Source organism: Procambarus clarkii, chromosome 6, assembly GCF_040958095.1.
Source record: "Procambarus clarkii isolate CNS0578487 chromosome 6, FALCON_Pclarkii_2.0, whole genome shotgun sequence".
In the NCBI taxonomy this organism is placed as follows: domain Eukaryota; kingdom Metazoa; phylum Arthropoda; class Malacostraca; order Decapoda; family Cambaridae; genus Procambarus; species Procambarus clarkii.
Window position 1 is genome coordinate 36,766,060 of NC_091155.1, and position 27,664 is coordinate 36,793,723.

The window sequence follows — 27,664 nt, forward strand, 5'->3', positions numbered from 1 at the left end:
CCCGGCATCACTTGCGAGAGTCTGTGGCCCGGCATCACTTGCGAGAGTCTGTGGCCCGGCATCACTTGTGAGAGTCTGTGGCCCGGCATCACTTGTGAGAGTCTGTGGCCCGGCATCACTTGTGAGAGTCTGTGGCCAGGTATCGCTTGCGAGAGTCTGTGGCCAGGTATCGCTTGCGAGAGTCTGTGGCCAGGTATCACTTGTGAGAGTCTGTGGCCAGGTATCACTTGCGAGAGTCTGTGGCCAGGTATCACTTGCGTGAGTCTGTGGCCAGGTATCACTTGCGTGAGTCTGTGGCCAGTTATCACTTGTAAGAGTCTGTGGCCAGGTATCACTTGTAAGAGTCTGTGGCCAGGTATCACTTGTGAGTGTCAGTGGTCAGGTATCACTTGTCAGCGTGTCGAAAATAGGCCAATTACTGAAAGCGGCGGTGGGTCACATTTTGCCCAAACCCCCCTGCAGATTTCAAAATATCCCAAACATTCCAAATTCGATACCCGAGCCATATTTTGGAGCCAAATTCTGGCTCTCTGCACCTATTCGCAGTTTGAAATTCCGACTTTTTATACCGAAAATAGGCCAATTACTGAAAGCGGCAGTAGGTCACATTTTGCCCAAACCCTTCTGCAGTTTTCAAAATATCACAAATATAGCAAATCTGACTCATGAGCCTTATTTTGGAGCCGAATTCTGGTTCCAAAATAAGGTTTGTAAGTCAAGGTTTGTTTTTAGTATTTCTGAAGTAATTTACACAAATAACTGGTCAGTTACAACTTGCAGATAATTCACCAATCTGCTGCATGATTGTTGACCGACTGCTGCAATCACGCAATCTGATTGCATTACTGATAACATTATCATACCTTGAGTATTCAAGGCGAGTTCAAAATTGTCATGTGCAATTGTATTACTGTACTATTATAGTATATATATATAGTATATATATATATATATATATATATATATATATATATATATATATATATATATATATATATATATATATATAGTATATATATATATAGTATATATATATTTAGTATATAATGTAAGCCAGTACAGAAAACGTGCCATACTGTACGATACTATACAGCACTGTATTGTACAGAACTGTATGGAACTGTACTGTACTGTACAGCACAGTACAGTACAGTACAGTACAGTACAGTACAGTACCGCTTAGTACAGTACGGTACCGCTTAGCACTGTATTGCATTGCACAGTACTGCATGTACAGTACTGTTCCACTTGCAATAAGTAGAATGACTATCATAGTGCTGCGATGGTGTGCCGCCCTGGTAGCCTGTTGCTGTACACATCACAGCCAGAAACAAATTTCACATCCTGTGTAGCAATTCTCTCGTCCAAAATATAAACAACTATAGCTGATCCAAGAGGAAGTAAGACTTAAGGTACAAAATCCACTTTAAAATGTCAATAAATGTATGATGAAACAAAAAAAAAAATAGATTGCCACAATAGGGGTTTACAATTGCCTTGTAAAATAGGGACGCGTCTTAGGCAAGGGGGTGTCCTTTACACAGGCAAATACAGCAATTCAAACAACATTATTTTTTATGGAAAAATTTGTTTCAGCGTATGAACCATCTCTTGGAACAGATTAAATTCGTAGACCGAGGTTCCACTATCTTCCCTTGTCTATCTTTGCATCTTTCATATGCCATACATGTAAATAATGTTTATTAACTTAACATATTTTCATCATTTATTGCAGCGCAATCACAGATGGTGTTGGAGTATCATAATTTGTTTGTATCATAAATCGTTACCTCATGCTTTCTGTGCTTTAAGCGTCAGTGACTGCGCTTCTGCCATACCTAACTTTCTGAGAAGCGTCCACTTTACAAGATTGAATTATCTAGGTCAAAATTGTGCAAACATATTTTCAAATAATAAAAACTGGCCAAGTTTACACAAAATTTTAAAAAGTTAACGGCATACCAGTTACATTAGAGAAAATGAATTTGGCATTTTGGGAGCTTATATGGGAAGGTTAATGTAATGGTTGAAACTAGTGTAGTAATGTACTAATGGTACTGTTCATTTTTGTATTATATCCATTTAGTATTATAAACTGTCTATATAGAGGATGACTTATTCATAAAGGATATCAAAATAAAGAGTTATTATTAAACATATATTTGGTGTTAGTAGGACTAGAAGTCTTCATCAGCTAAGCTGTCATTTTTCTGACCTATTGTGGAGGCAGCGCCAACTCTCCACAATGGAGGCAGCGCCAACTCTCCACAATGGAGGCAGCGCCAACTCTCCACAATGGAGGCAGCGCCAACTCTCCACAATGGAGGCAGCGCCAACTCTCCACAATGGAGGCAGCGCCAACTCTCCACAATGGAGGCAGCGCCAACTCTCCACAATGGAGGCAGCGCCAACTCTCCACAATGGAGGCAGCGCCAACTCTCCACAATGGAGGCAGCGCCAACTCTCCACAATGGAGGCAGCGCCAACTCTCCACAATGGAGGCAGCGCCAACTCTCCACAATGGAGGCAGCGCCAACTCTCCACAATGGAGGCAGCGCCAACTCTCCACAATGGAGGCAGCGCCAACTCTCCACAATGGAGGCAGCGCCAACTCTCCACAATGGAGGCAGCGCCAACTCTCCACAATGGAGGCAGCGCCAACTCTCCATAATGGAGGCAGTGTCAACTCTCCATAATGGAGGCAGTGTCAACTCTCCATAATGGAGGCAGTGTCAACTCTCCATAACAAATGAAAGCCTATAATTAATCCGTATATATAAAAAGGCATTTGCTGTACATTTCAGCCATATTGTGGTAATTTATAAATACAGTACAGTAACTTGAAGGGCACAGAAGAGAGCATCAGAACCCCAATAACACAAAATGGGGAGTTACCTTCCCTATCTTCACAGCAAGTTCTATGAAAATAAACAACACTGAATGTAATGAAATATCTTTTTCTGCTAGAGCCCCAGTGGCTTCCTGAAGCCATCTCGCTGAGAAAGCTTCCCACTACTGGGTCACATCGATCGCAAGAGTCCTGTTTGGCCTACCATAGAAAGAGCCAGAACAAGGCCCTCTCCCCCACCCCTCCTCTCACAGATGCATAGAGCAGGGAACTATTACCACTACCCTCACTGGGAAAATATCCAGAAAGTCAGCGAAGCTTTACATACAACTGCAAAATTCATAAAAATGAAGCATCAAGATGGCCAAACGGCTCTCTAAATTATTCAAACTAAACAATTGGTCCACTCGAAACTAGTTCAAACCTGTTAGTACCGACAGCACCCACCAGGTGGTCCAGAGCCCGAGCCCAAGCCCACAGCCCACTCCAATAGCCAGTCTGGAGCTGATGGACAATGAACTGATGAGTCTGGTATGAATGAAGTCAGGAGCTACCGGGGGCTCTACCAGAAAGAGGCACTGCATTACATTCAGTGCTAATTTTCTGGGAGGAGCACATTGATAGTTCTCTGCAGCTAACTACAGAAAAACAGGAAAGTGAGATTACAAGGGAGGAAGAGACGGCAGGTACTATTACAAAGAACGGACCACAGACTGGGAAACCCAGCATAGTTCCATACAATATTGATTGGGACCAGTAACCAAGTACTGGGCAGCCATGACCATGTTACACTTCCAAACAACCTCGAGCCTGAATATCAGCCCACGACATTTTGGAGACGACAGCAGCCAATGCTACATATTTATGAACATCATAGGCTCGAGGTTAGACTGCAGGCTGGCTAGCTTTGGTGATACTGTAGACAACTCGAGAAATATTAGGCAGGGAACAGGGGGACCAAAGAAACGGTTTCCCAACAGGGAATCCACTGAGGCAGAACTGGTGGCACACAGTTAATGGCAAAGCACCACCACCAGACAAAATAAATTATGCACCTCTGGTTGCACCAACCAAGTGTCAATCAAAGGGTTCCCTCTAGAAGCCAGCCCACTTGTTCCTTACAAGAAAAGGAGGAGAAGGTTGCAAACAAACTGCTCACCAGGTCCAAAGAAACAGACCCCCACCTCCTCAGAAGAGCATGGAACTCCCCAACCCTACAGTAGGAGGCAAGCACCAACAAAAAACACAGCTTTGCAAAAAATATTCCTATCTGAAGGAGCAACTGTTAACCAAGGAGAGGAAAGAAAAACCAACCTGTTGAAAGTCTAAGATGGCTCAGGAGGAGCAATGAGCCAGCCAGAGGTGAAAGAATGCCCGAAACAATTTGTGGAATGGAACAAAATCTTATCTATGCCGAACACAAACAACAGAGGCTCTGCCAATGCTGAATGATGAGAATTAACAGTATTATACACAAGACACTGATCCAAAAAACAATGACAAAAAGGACAGAACCACCTGGATTGAAACCAAAGACAGGCAACAAAGAGATGTAACTAGCACTATGCAATGTCATACTGATTCTGCAAAAAGATGTAGATGGGACACCAATAAACCATGTACCTGCTCACATGACATATGGCAATAGTCCTGCATCAGAAAAACTAGATGCATAGTGCAAAGGAGAAGGTTGAACCAGCAAAGTGCATTGCTAGAGGTAAATAAATTCTTTAATATTTCTCCATCCATGTATTTAAAAGCGGTTCTAAAGCTAGAAAGCGTAGCATACACTACTCACACAAAGTTCTTTATGTGCTCTTCAAGTGACAGTTTTTTATCTAGAACTGCTCATGGAATAACTATCAGAATTCTTTAAACCTTGTCACCGAATTTGCAAGTTGTGGCCTATTTGACCTAACACAGACTTGCAGGGGAATTACAAGGGCATGAAGGTAACTAGCCAAGTAGGGCACCCAGGAATTAGGGACGCTCGTCAATAGAACAGATACCAAACGCAGCCTGTAACAATGCATTTTTACAGGCTGCAAAGTGTGTTTCTGGTTTGCCATATAAACAAGCATGTACCCTAGTGCACACCCCACACAACCAAGGGCCTACACAAGATTCAACAATTCAAACTGTCCAGAGTGAGGTTCTCCACCCCCAGTGGCCAGGCCTCTTGGTGGCAAACTCCTGAACACACGCAAAAAAAAAACAGCACTGAATGTACTGAAACGCCAGTTTCTGGGCGAGCTCCGGAGGCTCCCTGACACCCTCTCGCCCCCAAGTTGGTGGTGTGTTTCTCAGTAAAGAACTGAAACCAGTCAGCCCAGGCTCCCCCAAGAGGCTCCACCTCCCCCTAATGAGGGGGAGGTGGAGTTGATTTGTGGGGGCTCATTTCACTAAGTTTTGGTCGTTTTTTTATTACCGAGTTCTTTTGGCATTTTGGGGACTTTGGTCATGATTTTAAACTAGGCACAGTGGTTGCTTTGATTCACCTATCTTTTTTGGGTGCCTTCTCTGTTGAAGGCAAAGATGATATCCTATAAATGTAAAGTGATCGCAGGCCATCGCTCTCTGCACCTCTCTGGGAAGTCTAAGTTTTAGCTCGTGATCCCGGTACACAAAAAGAACTCCACAACTGATGACGCTAGGTAGTATGGCACTCAATCAGGGAAGACAGCTTCAGGGAGCCATTGGGGCTCCCCTAAAGGAAAGGAACTATCAGTGCAGGAGCAGCATTAAACGAACAGCCAGAGAAGTAAACCCTGTGTGCATGCAGCTTCAAACACAAAACAAGCAAAATCTACACAACAAAATCAGGAAATAAGTAAGTAATTATCAAAAGGACGGCACCAAACTGGGAACAAAACCAGGAAGAAAACAGGCACATGAAACAAACCCAAAAAAATCCAAACAAAGGAAAAGTAAATGGCTTCTGCATGACAAAGTCCAAAGGATGGATGGCACCTGGTCAAGAAACAATGGAATCCACTGCAATGAACGATCACCTGGGAGCCCACTATGGGTTTAATCAACCACATAAGCAACAGGACTGACCATTGGAGCTGGCTGCGAGTCAGGACTTCTGGCCACCTGGTGATGGCAAACTAGTTCGAGCTAGTTTCCAGTGTACCAATTGTATAGTTTGAATTGTTTGCAGAGTCATTTGGCTGTTTTGATGCTTCATTTTCTATGAATCTTGTAGTCGTCTACAAAGCTTCACCAAATTTCTGGATGTTTTCTAAGTGAGGGGTGATAATAGTTGCCTGCTCTGTGCACCTGTGTGAGGGAAGCCAGCTTCTGCCTCTAGACTTAGGTAGGTCCAAACAGGACTCGTGCAATTGATGTGACCCAGTATTGGGGACCAGCTCAGTGAAATAGCTTCAGGGAGCAACTAAGGGACTCCCAGAAAAACTGTTCATATTGTCATACTTCCAATGACAGTTATTCCTCGCAGACTCTTACACTTGCTGCTCAACTTTTACACTTGCAAAGCAGCCAGTTCTCAAAACTCACCATATAGAACACAAGAGATCTAACTAAACACAATCTCAAATTTCACAATTCCAATTTAAGTGAACATCCATATAATTTTATGTATTTTAACTTACAATGACAGGAGAGTCATAGCTATGATCAAGAAAAAGTGTTTTAAAAATGGCAAAAATGGCTTATAAAAGGCACTGACAAATATGCTGACACAAAGGCCATAATATACATTACCACATGAAGAATCATATTACCAAGAAGGGTCTTGTCCAATTGCCCAGGTGATTGAATCTATAACCCATGTGTCAGAGCTGCAGCGAGATTGCTGGCCGATACATAGTGCACGGACCTGTCAGAACACTACCGAGATTGCTGGCAGATACATAGTGCACGGACCTGTCAGAACACTACCGAGATTGCTGACAGATGCACACATCTTGTTTGACGCCAAGACAAACTTTTGTTATACTGCAAGCAAAGACACATTTACAACTCTTCACAGACTTCTAGCATAAATTATTTGCCAACTCAAGGGGCTTGTATTGAAAGAAAAAACCAGCATCAAATGTAATGAAACATCTTTCTGGCCGATCCTTGATGGCTGCCTGTTGCTAGCCGCTCAGAATAGTTTCACCCATATTAGATCACATCGGGCTGCAGCACTGCCCTCTTCCCTGGCATCCAGTCCTATCCCAAAACATTGGCAACACTTGGCACTTGAGCAGTCAAAGTATAAACATTAAAAATTGCTAATATATTCTTTGGATAAACACCCTCAGCTTATTTTTATGAAAGTAACCAAATATAAAAATGGAGTAATCAATTCTCTTAAATTATGTACTACAAACACATACTCTTAAGATTTACAAATGATTCTTGACTGAAATCAAATCCAGTTTATGTTAGGAAAGAATAACCTACTTTACAATTGTTATTCATAGAGGTGTTCCAAGTTCTTTGCTCAAAGCTCTGAACTTTTATTTTTTCCTCATCTCACGCCTCGAACACAAATCGGACCAATAACGGTACTATATTAAAGTTTGCGTTTACTTATGAATACATTTGAGTGGAATACATAACCATGATCACCATTGTAAACTTTCTAATACATCTTACCATCAAAGCTAGAGACTTATTAATGATCTTATTTTATTTAACGTAATATCATATTTGTTGAGAGATGCAGGGATGCATATTAAACTATTATTTGTATATTATTGTTACATCAATAATAACAAATGGATGCTCCTATCAATATATAAAATATTGGTTTCTTTAGGTTTATTTAGAATTTAACCTTTAACATGCAACTATCATCAAAATTGTCACCTTACTTGTGTGTAAATTAACTTAATAAAAAGGCACAGTCTAATTTTTTATATCAATTCAGTTTCTGGTTTGGTGAAATGTTGACAAATGCGGTCGGCATGACTGTGTCGGGTCACCCCACACGTACTGGTGTGCCGGGTCACCCCACACGTACTGGTGTGCCGGGTCACCCCACACGTACTGGTGTGCCGGGTCACCCCACACGTACTGGTGTGCCGGGTCACCCCACACGTACTGGTGTGCCGGGTCACCCCACACGTACTGGTGTGCCGGGTCACCCCACACGTACTGGTGTGCCGGGTCACCCCACACGTACTGGTGTGCCGGGTCACCCCACACGTACTGGTGTGCCGGGTCACCCCACACGTACTGGTGTGCCGGGTCACCCCACACGTACTGGTGTGCCGGGTCACCCCACACGTACTGGTGTGCCGGGTCACCCCACACGTACTGGTGTGCCGGGTCACCCCACACGTACTGGTGTGCCGGGTCACCCCACACGTACTGGTGTGCCGGGTCACCCCACACGTACTGGTGTGCCGGGTCACCCCACACGTACTGGTGTGCCGGGTCACCCCACACGTACTGGTGTGCCGGGTCACCCCACACGTACTGGTGTGCCGGGTCACCCCACACGTACTGGTGTGCCGGGTCACCCCACACGTACTGGTGTGCCGGGTCACCCCACACGTACTGGTGTGCCGGGTCACCCCACACGTACTGGTGTGCCGGGTCACCCCACACGTACTGGTGTGCCGGGTCACCCCACACGTACTGGTGTGCCGGGTCACCCCACACGTACTGGTGTGCCGGGTCACCCCACACGTACTGGTGTGCCGGGTCACCCCACACGTACTGGTGTGCCGGGTCACCCCACACGTACTGGTGTGCCGGGTCACCCCACACGTACTGGTGTGCCGGGTCACCCCACACGTACTGGTGTGCCGGGTCACCCCACACGTACTGGTGTGCCGGGTCACCCCACACGTACTGGTGTGCCGGGTCACCCCACACGTACTGGTGTGCCGGGTCACCCCACACGTACTGGTGTGCCGGGTCACCCCACACGTACTGGTGTGCCGGGTCACCCCACACGTACTGGTGTGCCGGGTCACCCCACACGTACTGGTGTGCCGGGTCACCCCACACGTACTGGTGTGCCGGGTCACCCCACACGTACTGGTGTGCCGGGTCACCCCACACGTACTGGTGTGCCGGGTCACCCCACACGTACTGGTGTGCCGGGTCACCCCACACGTACTGGTGTGCCGGGTCACCCCACACGTACTGGTGTGCCGGGTCACCCCACACGTACTGGTGTGCCGGGTCACCCCACACGTACTGGTGTGCCGGGTCACCCCACACGTACTGGTGTGCCGGGTCACCCCACACGTACTGGTGTGCCGGGTCACCCCACACGTACTGGTGTGCCGGGTCACCCCACACGTACTGGTGTGCCGGGTCACCCCACACGTACTGGTGTGCCGGGTCACCCCACACGTACTGGTGTGCCGGGTCACCCCACACGTACTGGTGTGCCGGGTCACCCCACACGTACTGGTGTGCCGGGTCACCCCACACGTACTGGTGTGCCGGGTCACCCCACACGTACTGGTGTGCCGGGTCACCCCACACGTACTGGTGTGCCGGGTCACCCCACACGTACTGGTGTGCCGGGTCACCCCACACGTACTGGTGTGCCGGGTCACCCCACACGTACTGGTGTGCCGGGTCACCCCACACGTACTGGTGTGCCGGGTCACCCCACACGTACTGGTGTGCCGGGTCACCCCACACGTACTGGTGTGCCGGGTCACCCCACACGTACTGGTGTGCCGGGTCACCCCACACGTACTGGTGTGCCGGGTCACCCCACACGTACTGGTGTGCCGGGTCACCCCACACGTACTGGTGTGCCGGGTCACCCCACACGTACTGGTGTGTCGGGTCACCCCACACGTACTGGTGTGTCGGGTCACTCCACACGTACTGGTGTGTCGGGTCACTCCACATATACTGTTGTGTCGGGTCACTCCACATATACTGTTGTGTTGGGTCACTCCACATATACTGTTGTGTCGGGTCACTCCACATATACTGTTGTGTTGGGTCACTCCACATATACTGTTGTGTTGGGTCACTCCACATATACTGTTTGCAGACACACTAGTCTAAGGGAAAAAGGAGAGGAATCAACTCCTCCTCTTTAGTGGTTTTTATGTCCATTACATATTCAACACAAACATTTGTGTGTGTAATCTAATAACCCATCTATGTACTCAACAAAAACCATGAGTACTGTATAACGTTCTTCAATATAACACGTACACCTATATTACACCAAGGTTTCCCTGGCACAGCTCAAAGCAAGCCTTGCAACCCACACTTTCTGCACTTGAGTCTGGGACTGTTCTCCAGACATGATAACACCAGCAAAATAAGGCAAAATTGTTGACCTTATGACAACAATATATTGACAATAACTAGGTCACTAGTAAGGTAAAATCATTGCATAGTAAGTAAGTATAAAATGATAGAATTTTGTCATGGGTTTTGGTTAACTCCATTACATTCATACAAGTGTATTATAACCATTTTACATCATTGGTATAAAAACTGAGTAATAATAAAAAATCAGCATATGACCAATAAGAGCAGCTGGCCAGGAGATGGACCAATAAGAGCAGTTGACCAGGAGATGATCAACCAATAAGAGCAGCTGGCCAGGAGATGGACCAATAAGAGCAGTTGACCAGGAGATGATCAACCAATAAGAGCAGCTGGCCAGGAGATGGACCAATAAGAGCAGTTGACCAGGAGATGATCAACCAATAAGAGCAGCTGGCCAGGAGATCAACCAATGACAAAGCCTCAATGTTGCAAGTTAAAATTACTGAACACTTCCACTTCCTTATAACAGTAATCCACATGAAAATCATTAAATTACTTGGGTTTTAAACACCTACAGAATACTGATGAGCATCCAATTTTGTTTTATGGAAAAAATAAAATTTTTGTTTTAACAACACATTTCCCACAAGGCTAAGTTAGCTTAGCTCAGCTAAAACTAGCCTGAAACAGTAGTATTATTTTGCTTGTCAATCACTTTGTTTGGGTTAGTATTTTATAGTTACCAAAAACTATTGCCTAAGTTAATTAATCCTCTGAGAATTAATGCTAAACAAATACTGTAAAAGGAACAAAGTCAAGAGCCTGAATGCAATACTGGACCAAAATATCTTCAAACACAAGATATTACAACAGTTCTAATCTTTTCAGAATAGATTTAAGCAGAATTATTTGATAATATAATTTATGGTTCTTAGATCTTGTTAAGCAACTTTGCTCTTTGCCTCTTTGTCACAATTTTGAAACAAGTGTTTAGCAAGTATCAACTTGTTAATACTTGCTAATGAACAAGTGTTTAGCAAGTATCTACTTGTTAATACTTGCTAATGAACAAGTGTTTAGCAAGTATCAACTTGTTAATACTTGCTAATGAACAAGTGTTTAGCAAGTATCAACTTGTTAATACTTGCTAATGAACAAGTGTTTAGCAAGTATCAACTTGTTAATACTTGCTAATGAACAAGTGTTTAGCAAGTATCTACTTGTTAATACTTGCTAATGAACAAGTGTTTAGCAAGTATCTACTTGTTAATACTTGCTAATGAACAAGTGTTTAGCAAGTATCTACTTGTTAATACTTGCTAATGAACAAGTGTTTAGCAAGTATCTACTTGTTAATACTTGCTAATGAACAAGTGTTTAGCAAGTATCTACTTGTTAATACTTGCTAATGAACAAGTGTTTAGCAAGTATCTACTTGTTAATACTTGCTAATAAACTTAACTCAAAATTTTGAAGAATATAATTAGAATAAAAGTAAAAAGCAAAAGCATCATACACGGCTTTCATGCAAAATGTTGTATTATGCATGGATGCTACTTGCCAGAATAGTATAGGCTTTACAAATACAACTTGTAGACAATTTGTGTACAAATTGTATCGTATATGTACGATACAATTTAAAAGTACTTCAATATTCAAAATAGTACCTAAAATTTTAACATACTGTACCAGAAAAATTAAATAAGATATCTATTTTCCTTACCTACTAAAATAAAAGTATTTTCTTATTTCATATACAATGTAAATTAATTCTCTGATAAATTTATAATGCTTAATTAAAGTCATTCAATTTTACAGGGAATAACACTGGATATCTTTTAGCAAATAAATGTTCATTATTTCCTACCAGTAATGATATAAATACTCTCCCAATACCCAACACTATCTTTGCTTCTATTTAATTAACCTCTTCATTCAAAGTGTATTTTTTTCTGACAAAAAGAATGAACTTACACATTTATCTGCCGGAATTCATTAATACTGAGAGGTGATAAAGATTATATTGATGCTGAAAGAAACATCACCTGTTGAACTTCCTGCAAGGTCAAATGAGCTTTACAACATTTGAGTTACATCTTTCTTGATTACAATTACAATAGTTAAAAAACCCAGCATTGAATGTAATGAAACGCCTCTTTCCAGTAGAGCCCTGGTGGCTCCTTGAAGCTATTTCTGAGGTTGCTTCTATCTACTAGATGTGACCTACTCCCCCCCCCTCCCCTCCCCCTTTCCCCACAAAGGTGCAGAGAGCAAGTAACATCTCACCACTTTACCGGGAAAGCATCCAGAAAATCAGCAAAGCATTATAAACAACTGCAAGATTCACATGAACAGAAGCCTCAAAACCCTCAAAATTCACTCACCAAACAGTTCAAACAAAACAATTGAATCACTCTAAACTAGCTCAAGCCCTTTAGTACCAAAACACCGCCACCATGGGGCCCAGACCCCTGGTCCTACGTCAACTCTCCCAAGTCGGTTCTGGAGCAGATGAACCGTACAACTGCCAACTGACTACCTAGAGAGGAAGGAGTCAGGGCATCACTGGAGCTGTACCAGAAACATGCATTTCATTACATTCAATGCTAGTTTTCTGAAGAAGCCCCTTAGTGGCTTCCTGAAGCTAACTGACCACAGAAAAGAAAATCTAGTGACTCACCAGGGAGGAGAGCTGGCAGATGCTAAAGTGAGGAAGAGACCCACGGCTGGAAAACACCCCCTAAAGCAACATAGGGACATCTGGGCCCAGGAACATTGATTAAATACTGGGCCATCAAGACCCTGGTAGATCACCAAAATCCACATACCCAAATACCAACCTAGGAAATGTTAGAAAACAACGTAACCAGCGCAGCATATTTGCGAACATCATGGGGTACAAGGGTATATTGCATGCTGGCTACACTTAATAACACTGCAGACAATCTGAGAAATGAGAGCCCTTGGAACATGGACAAGGAAAAAATCAACACATAAGGCATCCACCAGGGCAGAATCAGTGGCACAAAGATAGGGACAAAGAGCCGTCACCAAACACAGCAAATGACGCACTGCTGGCCAAACCAACCAAATATCAATCGTTAAAAGACCTCTCTGGAAGCCTGCCAACTTATTCTTCAGCAGAAAAGAAGGAGATGGCATGCAGATAAAGAAAACGCCCACCTCCAAAGAAGATCATGATGCTTCCCAACCCAATAAATGAAGGCAAGAGCCAGCAGAAATGCCACCTTGAGAAGGGTATCCAGGACTGAAGCTGGAAACCGAGAAGAGGAGAGAAAGGTGAGGACACGGTCAAGCGACCAGGAATGGCAATGAAGAAGTAACAACTTTGAATGAAGAGGTTAAACTGTTCATCAACAACAAGTCGAAGATGAACAGTTGACCGTGAACATAACCCAAGGCAACACAAGGCTGCCGAGGACCAGAACAGTCACAAGATACCAGGCTGCCACAACCCTATTCCACTGTCAAAATTCCCGCTCCCAAATATTGGCCCAAGGCATATGGACAAACACAGCCAACAGTGGCATACTTGCGGACATCTGGGCATGAGGGTAGACCCCCCAGGCTGGCTAGACTTAATGACACTGAGGACAACCAGAGAACACGAGCCCTGGAACAAGGAACAAGGAAAACTGGATCAGCCCAAAACAAGGCCACTAACTCAGAAACGGTGGCATGAAGGTAGCAGCAGAAAGTCGCCACCAGACAATGCACATGATGCACCCCTGGCTGAACCAAGAACCCATGACCAAAGGACCCCTCCAGAAGCCCATTGACTCAATCTTTGCCAGAAAAGAAGGACCCGACTGCAACCTAACACCAACCAGGCCCAAAGGAATAAGAACCCCGGCACTGGAGAAGAGTCTGAAGCCCACCCACCCGACAATCAGAGACCAAAGCAAAAACACAGCTTTCAAGAAACAATCTTGGACTGGAGGAACCCCATAAACTGAGCAGAAGACAGAAAGAAATACCCCAATCCAGAGACCAGGCAGGCTCGGATGGCACATGAGCAGGCCAGAGGTGAAACAAAGCGTGAGAAACTTTGCAAAATGGGGCCAAAGACATGTTATTCGCAAGCAAGAGAGATTCTGCCAATACCATACGAGAAGCGACAGTATTCGGCATAAAACACCATGCAAGAAACGGCCAAGAAAGGTCAAGACAACTCACTTGGAAACCGAAGAACAATGACAAAGTACAAAGACTTCATACTGTCACCAGGAGAACTACAGGTGGGACACTTATAAGAAGCCACCTGATCACCACAGACAGGTTGATAAAAACAGCAGACAGGGTGGTGGAGAGGGTTGAACCAGTAAAGCACACCACCAGGCCGAATCTCCGAAAAACGCTGAACAGCAGACAACACCTAGGTCAGACACCGAGCAAACAGCTCCAGAAACCAAGGCCGGGCAGTAGCTAATGTAGCTCTTATCAGTTTGGATAGCTTCAGGGAGCCTACGGGGCTTACCCAGAAAATGGTGTTTCATTACATTCAACACTGGCTTTTGGCTCGGTGACGCCATAGTCGACTGCCCAGAAAATAGGTTAGCATCTTAATGACAAACACTTGTGGGAAGGGTGGGGAAGAGGGAGAGCAGATTAAAAATGAATACAGTGATTTTTTTGTATAATGGGAGTTCAAAACGCAAGACAGCCTCTGTATTCCTTATGATGTTAATGCTAAATACATTTTTTCATATTGCCAAAAACACATACATTATTTTATTTTACTGTCTTGTTATTTCTCAGAAGCCTCAATTAAAAAGATGCATGAACCCATCCCTGGCACATTATAAACTGAAGTGGGGAAACAAAGTTAATCAAAATATTACAAAGATATTTTGAGCCATACATTTTGCATCCAAACCTAAGCCAAAATAAATACTATATTGGGGAAAAAACAAATGTGAAAGCAAATTAAATACATTACAAAATATAACCGCTGTAAAATACAATAAACAGAAGTGAAAAATACTAAACAAGGAACTTGGGTTAGTTGTCACTTAGTAACTAAGGTGATATGTTGTCAATCATTATAAATACCATCTGACCCACAGCTTATATCTTTAGTTTGTCTTTTAATTCATAATTAGGTCCAAGAGCACCTCGCCTACTGTTACTGATTAATACTTTAAGGAAGTCTTTACTTCAAGGCTAACTTAACATTAATGTCAATTGCAGTTAACCTTACGATATTATAATAGCATCTACGATTTTTTTTTTTTTAGAAACAAAGTTAATATTGTCAATTCACATTACAATCATAATACCATCAGTTAGGTTATCAGTCTTCTTATATCTGCTAGTCCAATATTTATTTATTCAAAATATGATATAGCAAAACTCTCTGCTTAAGAGGCTGAAATCATTCATTTAAAGCATTTTCAAATACAGTACTGTATTAGCCGACACCCTGCAAATACGTATTGCATTTCAGACTGAAAACTAAATTTTGACTGAAAATAATATGAAATCAATATATTACAAAAATTCTATGGTTATACATGTAATTAGGATTAGAGTCTATCAGTAAAAAGCTAAAATTACTGGAATAAATAGTTAAGAGTGTATAATAAATACCAGTGCCACTCAGGAACAATAAATCAGGACGATTCATCAAGACTTTGTACATCCAGCAGCACAGGTGAAGCACTCGGCACCTGTGCCCACCTGCCCACATCCAGCAGCACAGGTGAAGCACTCGGCACCTGTGCCCACCTGCCCACATCCAGCAGCACAGGTGAAGCACTCGGCACCTGTGCCCACCTGCACACATCCAGCAACACAGGTGAAACACTCGGCACCTGTGCCCACCTGCCCACGTCCAGCAACACAGGTGAAGTACTCGGCACCTGTGCCCACCTGCCCACGTCCAGCAACACAGGTGAAGTACTCGGCACCTGTGCCCACCTGCCCACGTCCAGCAACACAGGTGAAGTACTCGGCACCTGTGCCCACCCGCAGTTATATTGCAACACATTCAAACTTTTAACAAATTATTACATACATCTCCTATGGAATGAGAACTTGAGCAAGCATTGCACTTGATACACTTAGTCACTTATTTGCATATAAAGGCATAGATCTTGCATGTCATCAAAATTCTCCACAAGCATAGTTTTAATAAAATATTCATGAAATACTATTTCATACTTATTGATAAAATATGCTGAAAGCAGAGTTGATGAGAGAGATTTTCAGTCTGTATTACTGTATTTCAATAATGAGACAACTACCTTTTAATTAACTCAGGATATTTCTGGCTAAATGCAACTTTCCATAATATAAAATACAGATTCCCAGTAGGACTACCTCTCATACAAGATCTACCTCTGTATTCCCAGTAGAACTACCTCTCATACAAGATCTACCTCTGTATTCCCAGTAGAACTACCTCTCATACAAGATCTACCTCTGTATTCCCAGTAGAACTACCTCTCATACAAGATCTACCTCTGTATTCCCAGTAGAACTACCTCTCATACAAGATCTACCTCTGTATTCCCAGTAGAACTACTTCTCATACAAGACCTACCTCTGTATTCCCAGTAGAACTACCTCTCATACAAGATCTACCTCTGTATTCCCAGTAGAACTACCTCTCATACAAGATCTACCTCTGTATTCCCAGTAGAACTACCTCTCATACAAGATCTACCTCTGTATTCCCAGTAGAACTACCTCTCATACAAGATCTACCTCTGTATTCCCAGTAGAACTACCTCTCATACAAGATCTACCTTTGGATTCCCAGTAGAACTGGGATCTTATACAAGATCTACCTCTAGATTCTAAGTGTAATGTTGTTAACTTTTAAGTGTCAAAATCCTTGACTATTCTGTGTTTAACACTTTTTAGTTTCATAAGTAAAATATGCCATCAAATGTTTGTACAATACATAGTGCCAAAACACTATCAAAATTAGCTGAAAAGAAACATGTAATAATAATAATAATCTCATAAATACACTTCTTTTTAAGGATCTCAATGGACACAAGACAATTACTTCAAATGCTATCATATATCATGAGACCTACAGTGGGCAACATGATGTGACTAATGAATATATTCATTACCTGGTGTATTGAAACATGAAATGCTTATAGGAATGAGTACAGTATCTAAAACTGGACAAACAAATACACAACATACATTAGGGAAGCACTGAATGAGCCATTAGATTAATATTATAGAACACTATCCCTCCGACTAGATATATTAATATAAATTCCTTCAAACCATAAGAACATATTCAGACATGTAAATAGCTATGCCCCAATTCCTACATAGAAAAATAAAGTATACAACATAAGCTTTGAGAGAGATAATTAAAAAAAAAAAACACCAGCGTTGAATATAATGAAACACCAGTTTCTTGGCGAGCCCCGGAGGCTCCCTGGAGCTATTACACTGATTAAGTGCCATACTTTTAGTAGTCATCAGTCACAGAGTTCTATTGTCCTACCTGGGTCCACGAGCCAGAACCTGCCCCCCCCCCCCCACTCTTAGAGAGGCGAAAGGAGTGATGTCCTATGAACACTTTAAATGTAAAGTTTATCATCTTTGTCACCACCAAGGAAGCATCCAGACAGACAGGTGAATCAAAAACTACTGTATGATTTAGAAAAAGAGACCGAAGCCTCACCACCACCAAAAGAACTCCCGAACAATGAAAACAAAATTAAAATTTTGCAAAACTAGCCCCTGCTTGTCCCACATCCCCCCCTCAATTGAGGGGAGGAAGTGCAAGCCGGTCTGGGTCAGTGGGGCCCCCCACCAGTCAGTTCTATAATGATAAAACACGCCAACAACCTGGAGGAGGGAGGGTGTCAGGAAGCCTCCTGGGCTTACCCAGAAATTAGCATTTCATTACATTCAATGCTGGTTTTCTGAGGGGAAGCTTCAAGGAGTCGACGGGACTAACTACCCCACAGAGAAGGACAAAAAGAAGGCACTTACTAGGGAGATGACAGCCACCAAATACAGCCATCAGAGCAGCACACTTCCAGTCATTATGAGCCTAAGAATTGACCACAGGCTAGTAAAGCCAAATGACACTGCGGACAAGATTTTTATATTATTTATTTAAGATATTATTTATCAGACAATCTGATAAATATGAGCCATGGAACATGGAACCAGAGAAACCGGACCAACCCAAAACAAGTCAACTGAAACAGAACTGGTGGCACGAAGTGGTATAAAGCTGCCACAAGACACCAAACTAATCACGCATCCACAACTAAAGGACCCATGCGAAAGCCGGCCGACTCATTCTTCAACAGAAAAGGAGCCAGCCACAACTGAACAAAATGACCACCATGACCAAAAGAATAATATTCCCAATGCCGGAGCAGAGCGGGAAGCTCACAAACCCATCAATGAGAGGCCAAGGAAAGCAAAACAATGCTTTCTGAAAACAATCCCAGACCATAGGGCCCACCGTAAAGGGGACAAAAGAGAAAAAGAATCCAATCTAACGATGAGGCAGGCTCAGGCGGCACATGAGCAGATTGGAGGTGAAACAAGACATCAGAAACCTTGTGAAATGGCGCCAAAGATGCATCCACCATGAACACGAACAAAAGCAGCTCTGCCAATGCCGCACGATAAAAAATAACTATCTGGCATAAGATACCGATCGAGAGCAAAAAAACCTCTGTTGTAAATGGCGGAAAGACAACGAAGAAAAGAGAAAAAATGGTGAAAAGACCACCAAGAAACCTCATACTGTCACTAAGAGGAAGACCTCAGGTGGGACACCGTCAACCTGACCACCATACATATGGTGATAAAAACTCGTAAAGAACTCCAGATATGTCACTCTGAAGAGAAGGCCGAACCAGTGAGGTACATCACTTGCCCTGAACTTCTAATAGAGGCGGAGCCTGGAAAAACACCTGGGTTTGACAGGTTCGGATACCGAGCAAGAACCACGAGGACCTCGCATTCGGGAAATGGTGCAGCGTAAAGATGGCAATGCCAAGACCACACCAATGTGAAGAGATCGACATCAGGGCATCCGTATACCCAGCAAAGCCAGAGGAAGGAATTGTCATTTGACAGACCATTCCGTGAAAACAGGACAAACAGGACAGACTGTTGGCTAGGACATAGGACACTTCCTTGGACTCTAATGGCATAGAGATGCAAACCCAGAAAACTGGTCAGAAAAGCCACAACACAAAGAAACACCAAGCACAGACAACACAAAGAAACACCAAGCACAGACAACACAAAGAAACACCAAGCACAGACAACACAAAGAAACACCAAGCACAGACAACACAAAGAAACACCAAGCACAGACAGTGTAGAACTGAACGGTAGAGGACATGCCTGACCCGTGCCAGCTCCTTCCTTCCCAAAATGAGGGGGCGAGGTAGGGCAAATTAGCGGGGAGTAAATTTCACAGATTTTGGTTCTTCATTTCATTGTTGGGAAGTTCTTTTGACACTGTTGAGGCTTCGGTCTCATTTTTAAATCGTGCAGTCCTATCCTATCTTTCGGGGTGCTTCCCCGATGGTGGGAAAGATGTTAAACTTTAAATATAAATTGCTTATAGACCATCACGTGCTTCGCCTCTCAAGAGGGATGCCAAGTTCCGGCTCGCGGTCTCGGGTAGGCCAATAGAACTCTGCGACTGATGACTACTAGTAGTATGGCACTTAATCAGTGTGACATCTTTAGGGAGCCAATGTGGCTCCCTTCAGAAAACCAGTGTTGAATGTAATGAAACACTTCTTTCTGAGAGAGCCCAAATGGTTTCCTGAAGCTCTTCTCTTGATATGGCTTCCCTCTACTGGGACACATCAGTTACAGGGAGGGAGCCGGTGGCTGAGCGGACAGAACACTGTACACGTGATCCTGTGGTCCCGGGTTCGATCCCCGGGCGCCGGCGAGAAACAATGGGCAGAGTTTCTTTCACCTTGATGCTCCTGTTACCTAGCAGTAAATAGGTACCTGGGAGTTAGTCAGCTGTCACGGGCTGCTTCCTGAGGGTGGAGGCCTGGTTGAGGACCGGGCCGCGGGTACACTAAGCCCCAAAATCATCTAATGATAACCTCAAGATAACAGGAGTCCTGTTTGGCCTACTGGGATCAAAGCCAGCAGTAGAAAGTAAGTAAGTAATTATCAAAAGAAGGCACCAAACCGGGAAGGCTATGTAGCACCATCAAATACGCAAAATAATCAGAGGGCGCTAAATATCACCAAGGATGCCAATACGAGAACAAAAACGCATAAGGCGAACGATATCAAAAGTATCCGAGTCACCAAGAATTCTATCGAGGGATAGGTGACCGCGAGGGGCGGTCGGAAAGCAAGACACACGCTCGTCCTGGAAGTCAGGACATTCAAGAAGGACATGCACGACCGTAAGAGGGACAATGCAACTAGGACAATAAGGAGCAGGGCGGCGCTCCATCAAGTGACCATGGGTTAAGCGAGTATGGCCAATACGCAACCTCGCCAGAGCTGTTTCCCACCGCCGGTTACGGTGGAAGGAGGACGGCCACGAGGAAACACAACATTTAAGAGTACGTAGCTTGTTACCAGTAACAGACAACCAAGAAGCCTGCCAACGGGTAAGGACTGAGGAATGGATAACCGGGTAAAAGTCGGAATACGGAATGCCTTTACGAGAGATGGGACAAGAGCGGACAGCTTCCTTAGCGGCAGCATCCGCACGCTCATTTAAAGACACGCCAATATGGCTGGGAACCCAACAAAACTCAACCGACTTAAATTTACTGTGAACGAGAAACAGCCAATGCTGGATCTCGACAACTACTGGATGAACTGGATTAAAGCACCCGAGAGCCATGAGGGCACTACGAGAGTCAACAACAACCACAAAGGAAGACTGACAACGAGAAAGCAGGAGACGAAGAGCATAGAGAATAGCATAAAGTTCCGCTGTAAAGATGCTAGTCTCCGGAGGCAAGCGACACATATAAGTGCGATCAGGAAAAACAACAGAGTAGCCAACACCGTCCGCTGACTTAGACCCATCGGTGAAGACAGAAACGGAGCGGGAGTGAGAAGAAAAGTGCTCGAGGAAAAGGCGTTTTAGAACCGTAGGAGGGGTAAAAGCTTTAGTGATACGAGTCAAGGATGTACAAAACCGCGGAAGAGGGACCCTCCACGGGGGCAAAGAAGGAACAACACGAGGAGAAACATCAGAAATACGAACGGAAAGAGAATCCTGTAGGCGAGATAACCGGACAGAAAGAGGGAGGTGGCGAAGAGGAACAGGAACCGCAGGAGGGGTAAAAGTTAAAGCACGACAGAGGCGAGAGGAAGGATGTTGCAAGGACCGCGCAAGATAGCAAAGACAGTAGCGATCACGGCGGTCCTGGAGAGACAGGAAGCCAGTGTCAACATACAAGCTAAGGACGGGAGTCGAACGAAAGGCACCAGAACTGAGGCGCAACCCAGTATGGTGCAAAGCATCAAGACGGCGAAGAGTAGAAGGAGAAGCAGACGAGTAAGCAGGGCAACCATAATCGAGCTTAGACAGGACGAGAGAGGAATGTAAAGCAAGGAGAGTGCGCCTATCTGCCCCCCAAGAAGTATGGGACAAGACCCGAAGGAGGGTAAGGGCCTTAGAGCACTCAACACGGAGGTAAGAGATATGGGGAGACCAAGACAAACGAGTGTCAAGGAATAACCCCAAAAGCTTCGCGGAATCTTTGTATTCAAGGGGATGACCATAAAGTGACAAGGAGGGACGAAGAACAACCCGTTTCCGCGTAAAAGTCATGGCACAAGTCTTAGAAGTAGAGAACTTGAAGCCATGACCTGTGGCCCAAGACGACACGGCATCAATTGCAAGTTGAAGCCGGCGTTGAAGGAGAGGCGAATCATCACCCTGACAACAAAGGGTAAGATCATCGACATAGAGAGCGGAGAAGACACCAGAAGGAAGAGAGGAAAGACCATTGAGGGCAACCAGAAAAAGAGTAGTGCTCAGAACACTACCCTGGGGCACACCTTCGTATTGCTGAAAAGAGGGAGAGAGAGCGGTACCAAGGCGCACCCGAAAGGAACGACGAGAGAGGAAGCTGCGGAGAAAGAGAGGGAGATGACCACGAAGGCCAAAAGAATGAAGTTGAGATAGGATATGATAACGCCAAGTGGTGTCGTAAGCCTTTTCTAGGTCAAAAAGGACGGCAACAACGGAGGTCTTCGCAGCAAAAGCAGTACGAATATAGACCTCCAAGTTCACCAGGACATCTGTCGTGCTGCGGCACTTGCGGAAACCAAATTGAGAAGGGGAGAGGAGGTGATGGTGTTCCAGGAACCACATCAGACGAACGTTAACCATACGTTCAAAGAGTTTGCAGACACAACTTGTGAGAGCAATAGGGCGAAAGTCCTTAGGGGAAGTACCCAGAGACCCCGGTTTGCGAACAGGGAGGACAACGGCATCGAGCCAGTCCTCAGGGACTGACGACGACTCCCAGATCCGATTATACAGACTCAGTAAATACTGAGACGTGCTCGGAGGGAGATGGCGAAGCATCTCATAATGAATACCATCGGAGCCCGCCGCCGTAGAACCGCAGAGGGCCAGGGCAGAACGAAGTTCAGAGAGAGAGAAGGGATCATTATAGGGAAGCTGAAGATGAGTGCAGAAATCTAAAGGACGAGACTCAAGGACAGGTTTACGAAGAAGGAAAGATTGGGGAAGATGAAGACCAGAGCTAACAGAAGAAAAGTGGGAACCCAGTTCGGAAGCGACCTGCAACGGGTCCGCCACAAGAGTATCATGGAGGTGAAGGACCGGTGAAACATCGGGAACGAACTTACCCGCTATCTTGCGGATACGCTTCCAGATCTGGGCCAGAGGGGTTTCGGACGTAATTGTCGAGACATAAGATGCCCAACATTCACGTTTAGCCGTACGGATGGCCCTACGGGCCACCGCACTCGCTTTCCGAAAGAAAAGAAAAGAATCGGTCGTCTGCCTACGGCGGTGCTTCTTCCAGGCTGCACGCTTACAGCGGACAGCCCGAGCACAGTCCGCATTCCACCAGGGAACGCACTTCCGTGGACCCCGAGAGGAAGAGCGAGGAATAGAGCGGAGGGCAGCGTCGAAGACAGTGTCATGAAAAAGGAGGAGAGCGCGAGAGAGGGGCAGAAGGGAGAGGTCAGAGAGAGTAGCACTGAGGGAAAATAGGGTCCAGTCCGCCTTAGCAAACTGCCACCTAGGGAAAGAGAGGGAAGGGCGAAAAGAGAAAAAGGAAACAAGGATGGGGAAATGATCACTTCCATGGAGGTCATCAAGAACCTGCCACGTGAAATCTAAGTAAAGAGAAGAAGAGCAGAGAGAAAGATCAAGACAAGAAAGGGTGCGAGTTCGAGAGTCCAAATGAGTGGGCTCACCAGAATTCAGAAGAGACAGGGAAGAAGAGAGGAGAAACGGCTCAAGGAGGCGACCCCGGGTATTCGTCAGAACGTCACCCCAAAGAGAATGACGACAATTGAAGTCACCCAGCAGGAGCACAGGCTCCGGCAAGGAGTCTAGGAGGTGTTTCAAATCAGGAAGAGAGAGCGGGACACTCGGGGGGAGATAAATGGAACAAACTGTGTACCATTTCCCCACAAAGATACGAGCAGCAGAACAATGGAGAGGCGAAGGAAAAAGTAAAGGAACAAAGGGAACATCAGCCCGAATCAAAAGAGCAGAAGAATTAGAAGCCCCAGCAATGGCTGGGGGGGGGGGAGAGAAAGGAATAGCCACGAAAACGACCAGGACGAGCACCAAGCATTGGCTCCTGGAGACAGACACAAAGGGGCGAAAACCGCGAAATCAGAAGTTGTAGTTCGAGGAAATTGGCGTAATAACCTCGAACGTTCCATTGAAGAATGGACAACGACGAGAAGAGAAAGGACAAAAACAGAGAACAAGGAAGAAACAAAGGCGAAAGAGCAACAGAGCACGTTAAAGAATATCGGGGTCGGGATCAGGGTCAGCAAAGTCAGGGTTAGGGGGCATGGGTAAACTGAGCAAAGACGGAGGGAAGGAAACGGGAGAACAGAGCAGAGGTGGGCGGGCAGGGTCTAGAGGAGGAGGAGGAAGAGGAGGAGACAACGGAGAGGAGCCGTCAAGGACAGCAGCAGGAGGAGGGGGAGTAGAAAGAGGGGAGCGCACCCCAGCAAGAGCAGCAACCGAAAGGGAAGCAGCGGCCAAAGAAACCTCCATAGCAGGAACAGGGGGCGCAAGCACTGAAACGGGAGGGGAAGGAGCAACAGAGCCAGGAGGAGGAGCTGAGGAAGAAAGCGAAGCCTTCTTACCCGCCGGGGAAGAGGAAGGAGAGGAGCCAGGCTTACGCTTCTGACTTAAAGAGACCGGTGTCCCAGCAACTACGTACCGGGCAACGGATTCCAGTGTCTCAACAGGAGAAGCCGAACGAGAGCACACACGACGACCGTTAGGAGAGCGATGGACATCCGCCCGCACCGACAGGCGGTGGGGAGAGCCAATAGATGGAGGAAGAGGATGGGAAGGAGGATCGGAGGGGGACGAGGAAGAAGACACAGAAGACACGACAGACCGGGTAGAAGGAAGGGGAACCCCAGACAGAGGACCAGGAGGAGGATCCTTCGGGAGAGAACCCAAAGGAACGGAGGAGGGGGCAGTGGGCGCATCAGGGTCCAAGGCCCGGAAACGGTTGTGAGTCTGAGGAAGGCGGGAAGGACGTGGAGAGGAAGAGCGCAACACGCGAGCATAAGAGATATTAGCATAAGGCGGGAGCCGGCGAACCTGGCGCCTCGCCTCAGGAAAAGATAAACGCTCCCGGTGCTTCAGGTTGAGGACGGCTGCCTCAAGCTTGTAATGGACACACGCACGGGAGAAGGTAGGATGGGCCTCACCACAGTTGAGGCAACGAGCCTGGGGAGAAGTGCACTCCGACTTAGAGTGACCTTCGCCACCACACAAAGGACAGAGAGATACAGTCCCGGAGCAGCGGAGGGCACCATGCCCAAACCTCCAGCACTTGTTGCAGAGCCGAGGAGAAGGAATGTACTCCTGGACAGAGCACCTGGCACCAGCAAGAATGACAGAGGGTGGAAGGGTCCTACCATCAAAGGTAATCTTCACAACCCGGAGGGGTTGACGGCGACTACCACGAGGGGGACGAGTAAACGTGTCCACCTGGAGAATAGAATGGCCCTGGGCAGCGAGGATATGGCGAATATCGTCGTGGCAGTCGCGCAGGTCCCGAACACCGGTTGCAACATGGGGCGGGAGCAAAATAGTGCCAACACTGGCATTCAATTGAGCGTTCTTCGAGACCCGAACGGGGGTCTCGCCAAGGCAGGATAAGGCAGCCAAGCGGGAAGCAGCATCCTGAGAAGGAGCAGCAACGACACGCGTACCGAGACGAGTGGGGTTAAAAGTAATGGAGGCATCCACGGAATCAATGAGATGTCGATGAAGGGAGAAATCGTCAGGAGGCGCAGAATCAAGAGGGAGGAGATCAAAATATTTGGCCCACGAAGCGGGACCAAACAAGGCTTGATAGGTAGCAGAACTGGAAGGAATCGAGCGAGGGCGGCCGTGACGAGAACGGCGGTGAGAACCCCCAGAGAGAGAGGGGTTAAAAGGCGCAGTAGTTACAACTAGAGAAGGAGCCGCGCCAGGGGACGAGGTAGTCACCACTGGGGGCTTGGGGCTCGACCCAACCACAGAGGAGGGAGGGGAGCCAGGGGAAGGAGTCAGAGAGGCCAAAGGAGGAGCAAGGTCGGGGCCCAATGCAGCGGAGGCTACAGAGCCCGGTCTTCCAATACGGACCGACTCGGGGGCTTGGTCGCCCACCCCACGAGCCTGAAAAGGTAAGCCAGAAGCAGCCGAAACAGGGGTTATCATCTTGACGAAATTACGAATTCACTCACGAATGTGCCCCCACACCCACCATGGAGCCACAATTAGAGGCAGGACACCCAACAAGAAGCTATCGCCGATCTTGTCGGGGCCTCCTAGGGGTGCGTCGTGAGTATACGCCCCACAAACGCCACCTTAAGAAACCGACAGTCCGTCGAGATCGGGTTCAGTGACGAAGTGGGGATTGACAATAAAAGGTTCCCCTCGCTCTCGACGTCGGGTACTGCAGTTCTACGGGTGCATGAGTATGCCTCCTCAAGCACCCGGGCGTCAAAATAGAAGAAGTCCATGGAAGAACCAGAACGAGCAAAAGGTCGGCAGGAAACGGCCAGCAGATAGGAGAAGAGGGGGGAGAAAAACGAAACAGAAGGAAAAGGAAAAGGTGCCCAGCAGAATTGGAGAGGACGGCAGCAGGAGCACAAGGCTAGAAAAGGACAGAGGACTGTCCGAAGGAGCATCACACTCCAGCAGCCGCCCACGAAGCCCCCACACGGCGACAACGAGCTGAGCGGGGAGGGGGCCAGCAGTAGAAAGCACAACTGGAAACAGGTTTTTGGTTTTTGGCCACCAGCATACCATTCCCGATCCCGAGTTTACCAACCTTGGGACCTTAATGCTGTAACCCATCCCAGGTGAGAGCATGCTGTAGCCACAGCTGAGTTTACCCACCCAGGTGAGGGTATGCTATTCCCCCAATCCTGAGTTTACTAACCTTGACAATTACACAATTACTCATCATAGCCATGCCGAGTTTACCAACTTTGAGGCACAAATGCAGTATTCCACCCCAAGTTTACCGACCCAAGTGAGGGCTGGCCCCCCCCCCCTCCTTACAGAGGCGCATGCAGAAGGAGACTATCATCATCACTCTCCCCAGGAAAGCATCCAGAAGGTCAGTGAAAATTTACTGACAACTACAAGATTCACGGAAAATGAAGTATTGAAACAGCCAGACAACTCTGCATGTGATTCACTCCTAACAATTGGTTCACTTAAAATTAGCTTGAATACATCAGTACTGATGGCTGCCACCAGGTGGCCCAGATCCTTGGTCAATATTTGGCTCCAGGGTTAGTCTGGGGCCGATGCACAATGAACTGACGAACCAAAGTACCTAGTAGGGAGCGAGTCGGGGAGCCACTGGGGCTCTAACAGAATAAGGCGTTTCATTATTTTCAATGCTGCTTTTCTGGGAGGAGCCCCTTGGAGGCTTCTTGAAGCTAGTTCACCACTGTGAAATGGGAAAACAAAGGACTTAACAAGAAGAAGGAGACACAACAGATACTAGATCGAAGACTGAGAACCAGAAAACCCAGCCCAGTGCCACACAAGACTTGATTGGGACCAGGGACATTAACCAGATATTGGGCTGCCAAGACCATTAAGGTCTCCAAAACCCCCGAGCTCAAAGAACATCCCACAAGTTGGAGAAAACAGCAACCAATGTTGATACATATGAGGAGTATAGGCCCAAGGGGTAAATTGCAGGCTTAGTAGCTTTGAAGATACCATCTACAACCTGAGAAATATGAGCCTTGGAACAGAGGAAAAAGGAAATGGGAACCAATAATGTATCCACCATGGCAGAAACAGTGGCAAGCAGGGAGTGGATAAAGAGCCACCACAAAATGATGCGCCCCCAGTCAGACCAAGAAAGCATCAATTACCGAAAGACCGCTCTG

At 46.1% G+C, this 27,664-nt stretch overlaps 1 protein-coding gene across 1 annotated transcript; it reads left to right on the forward strand.

Annotated features, from left to right (window-relative positions):
- Positions 1-14,085: 14,085 nt before the first annotated feature.
- LOC138356023 (uncharacterized) lies at positions 14,086-16,082 on the forward strand. Its single transcript, XM_069311579.1, has 2 exons — positions 14,086-14,119; positions 15,730-16,082. Exons 1-2 carry the CDS (start codon positions 14,086-14,088, stop codon positions 16,080-16,082), a joined length of 387 nt encoding a protein of 128 aa, XP_069167680.1.
- Positions 16,083-27,664: the final 11,582 nt, after the last annotated feature.

Excerpts from the sequence above, each read along its gene's own strand:
- LOC138356023 (XM_069311579.1), top strand. The coding sequence starts at position 14,086 with ATGGCACATGAGCAGGCCAGAGGTGAAACAAAGC. Across the intron at positions 14,120-15,729 it reads GGCCAGAGGTGAAACAAAGC|CACAGGTGAAGCACTCGGCA; the intron begins GTGAGAAACTTT and ends TACATCCAGCAG.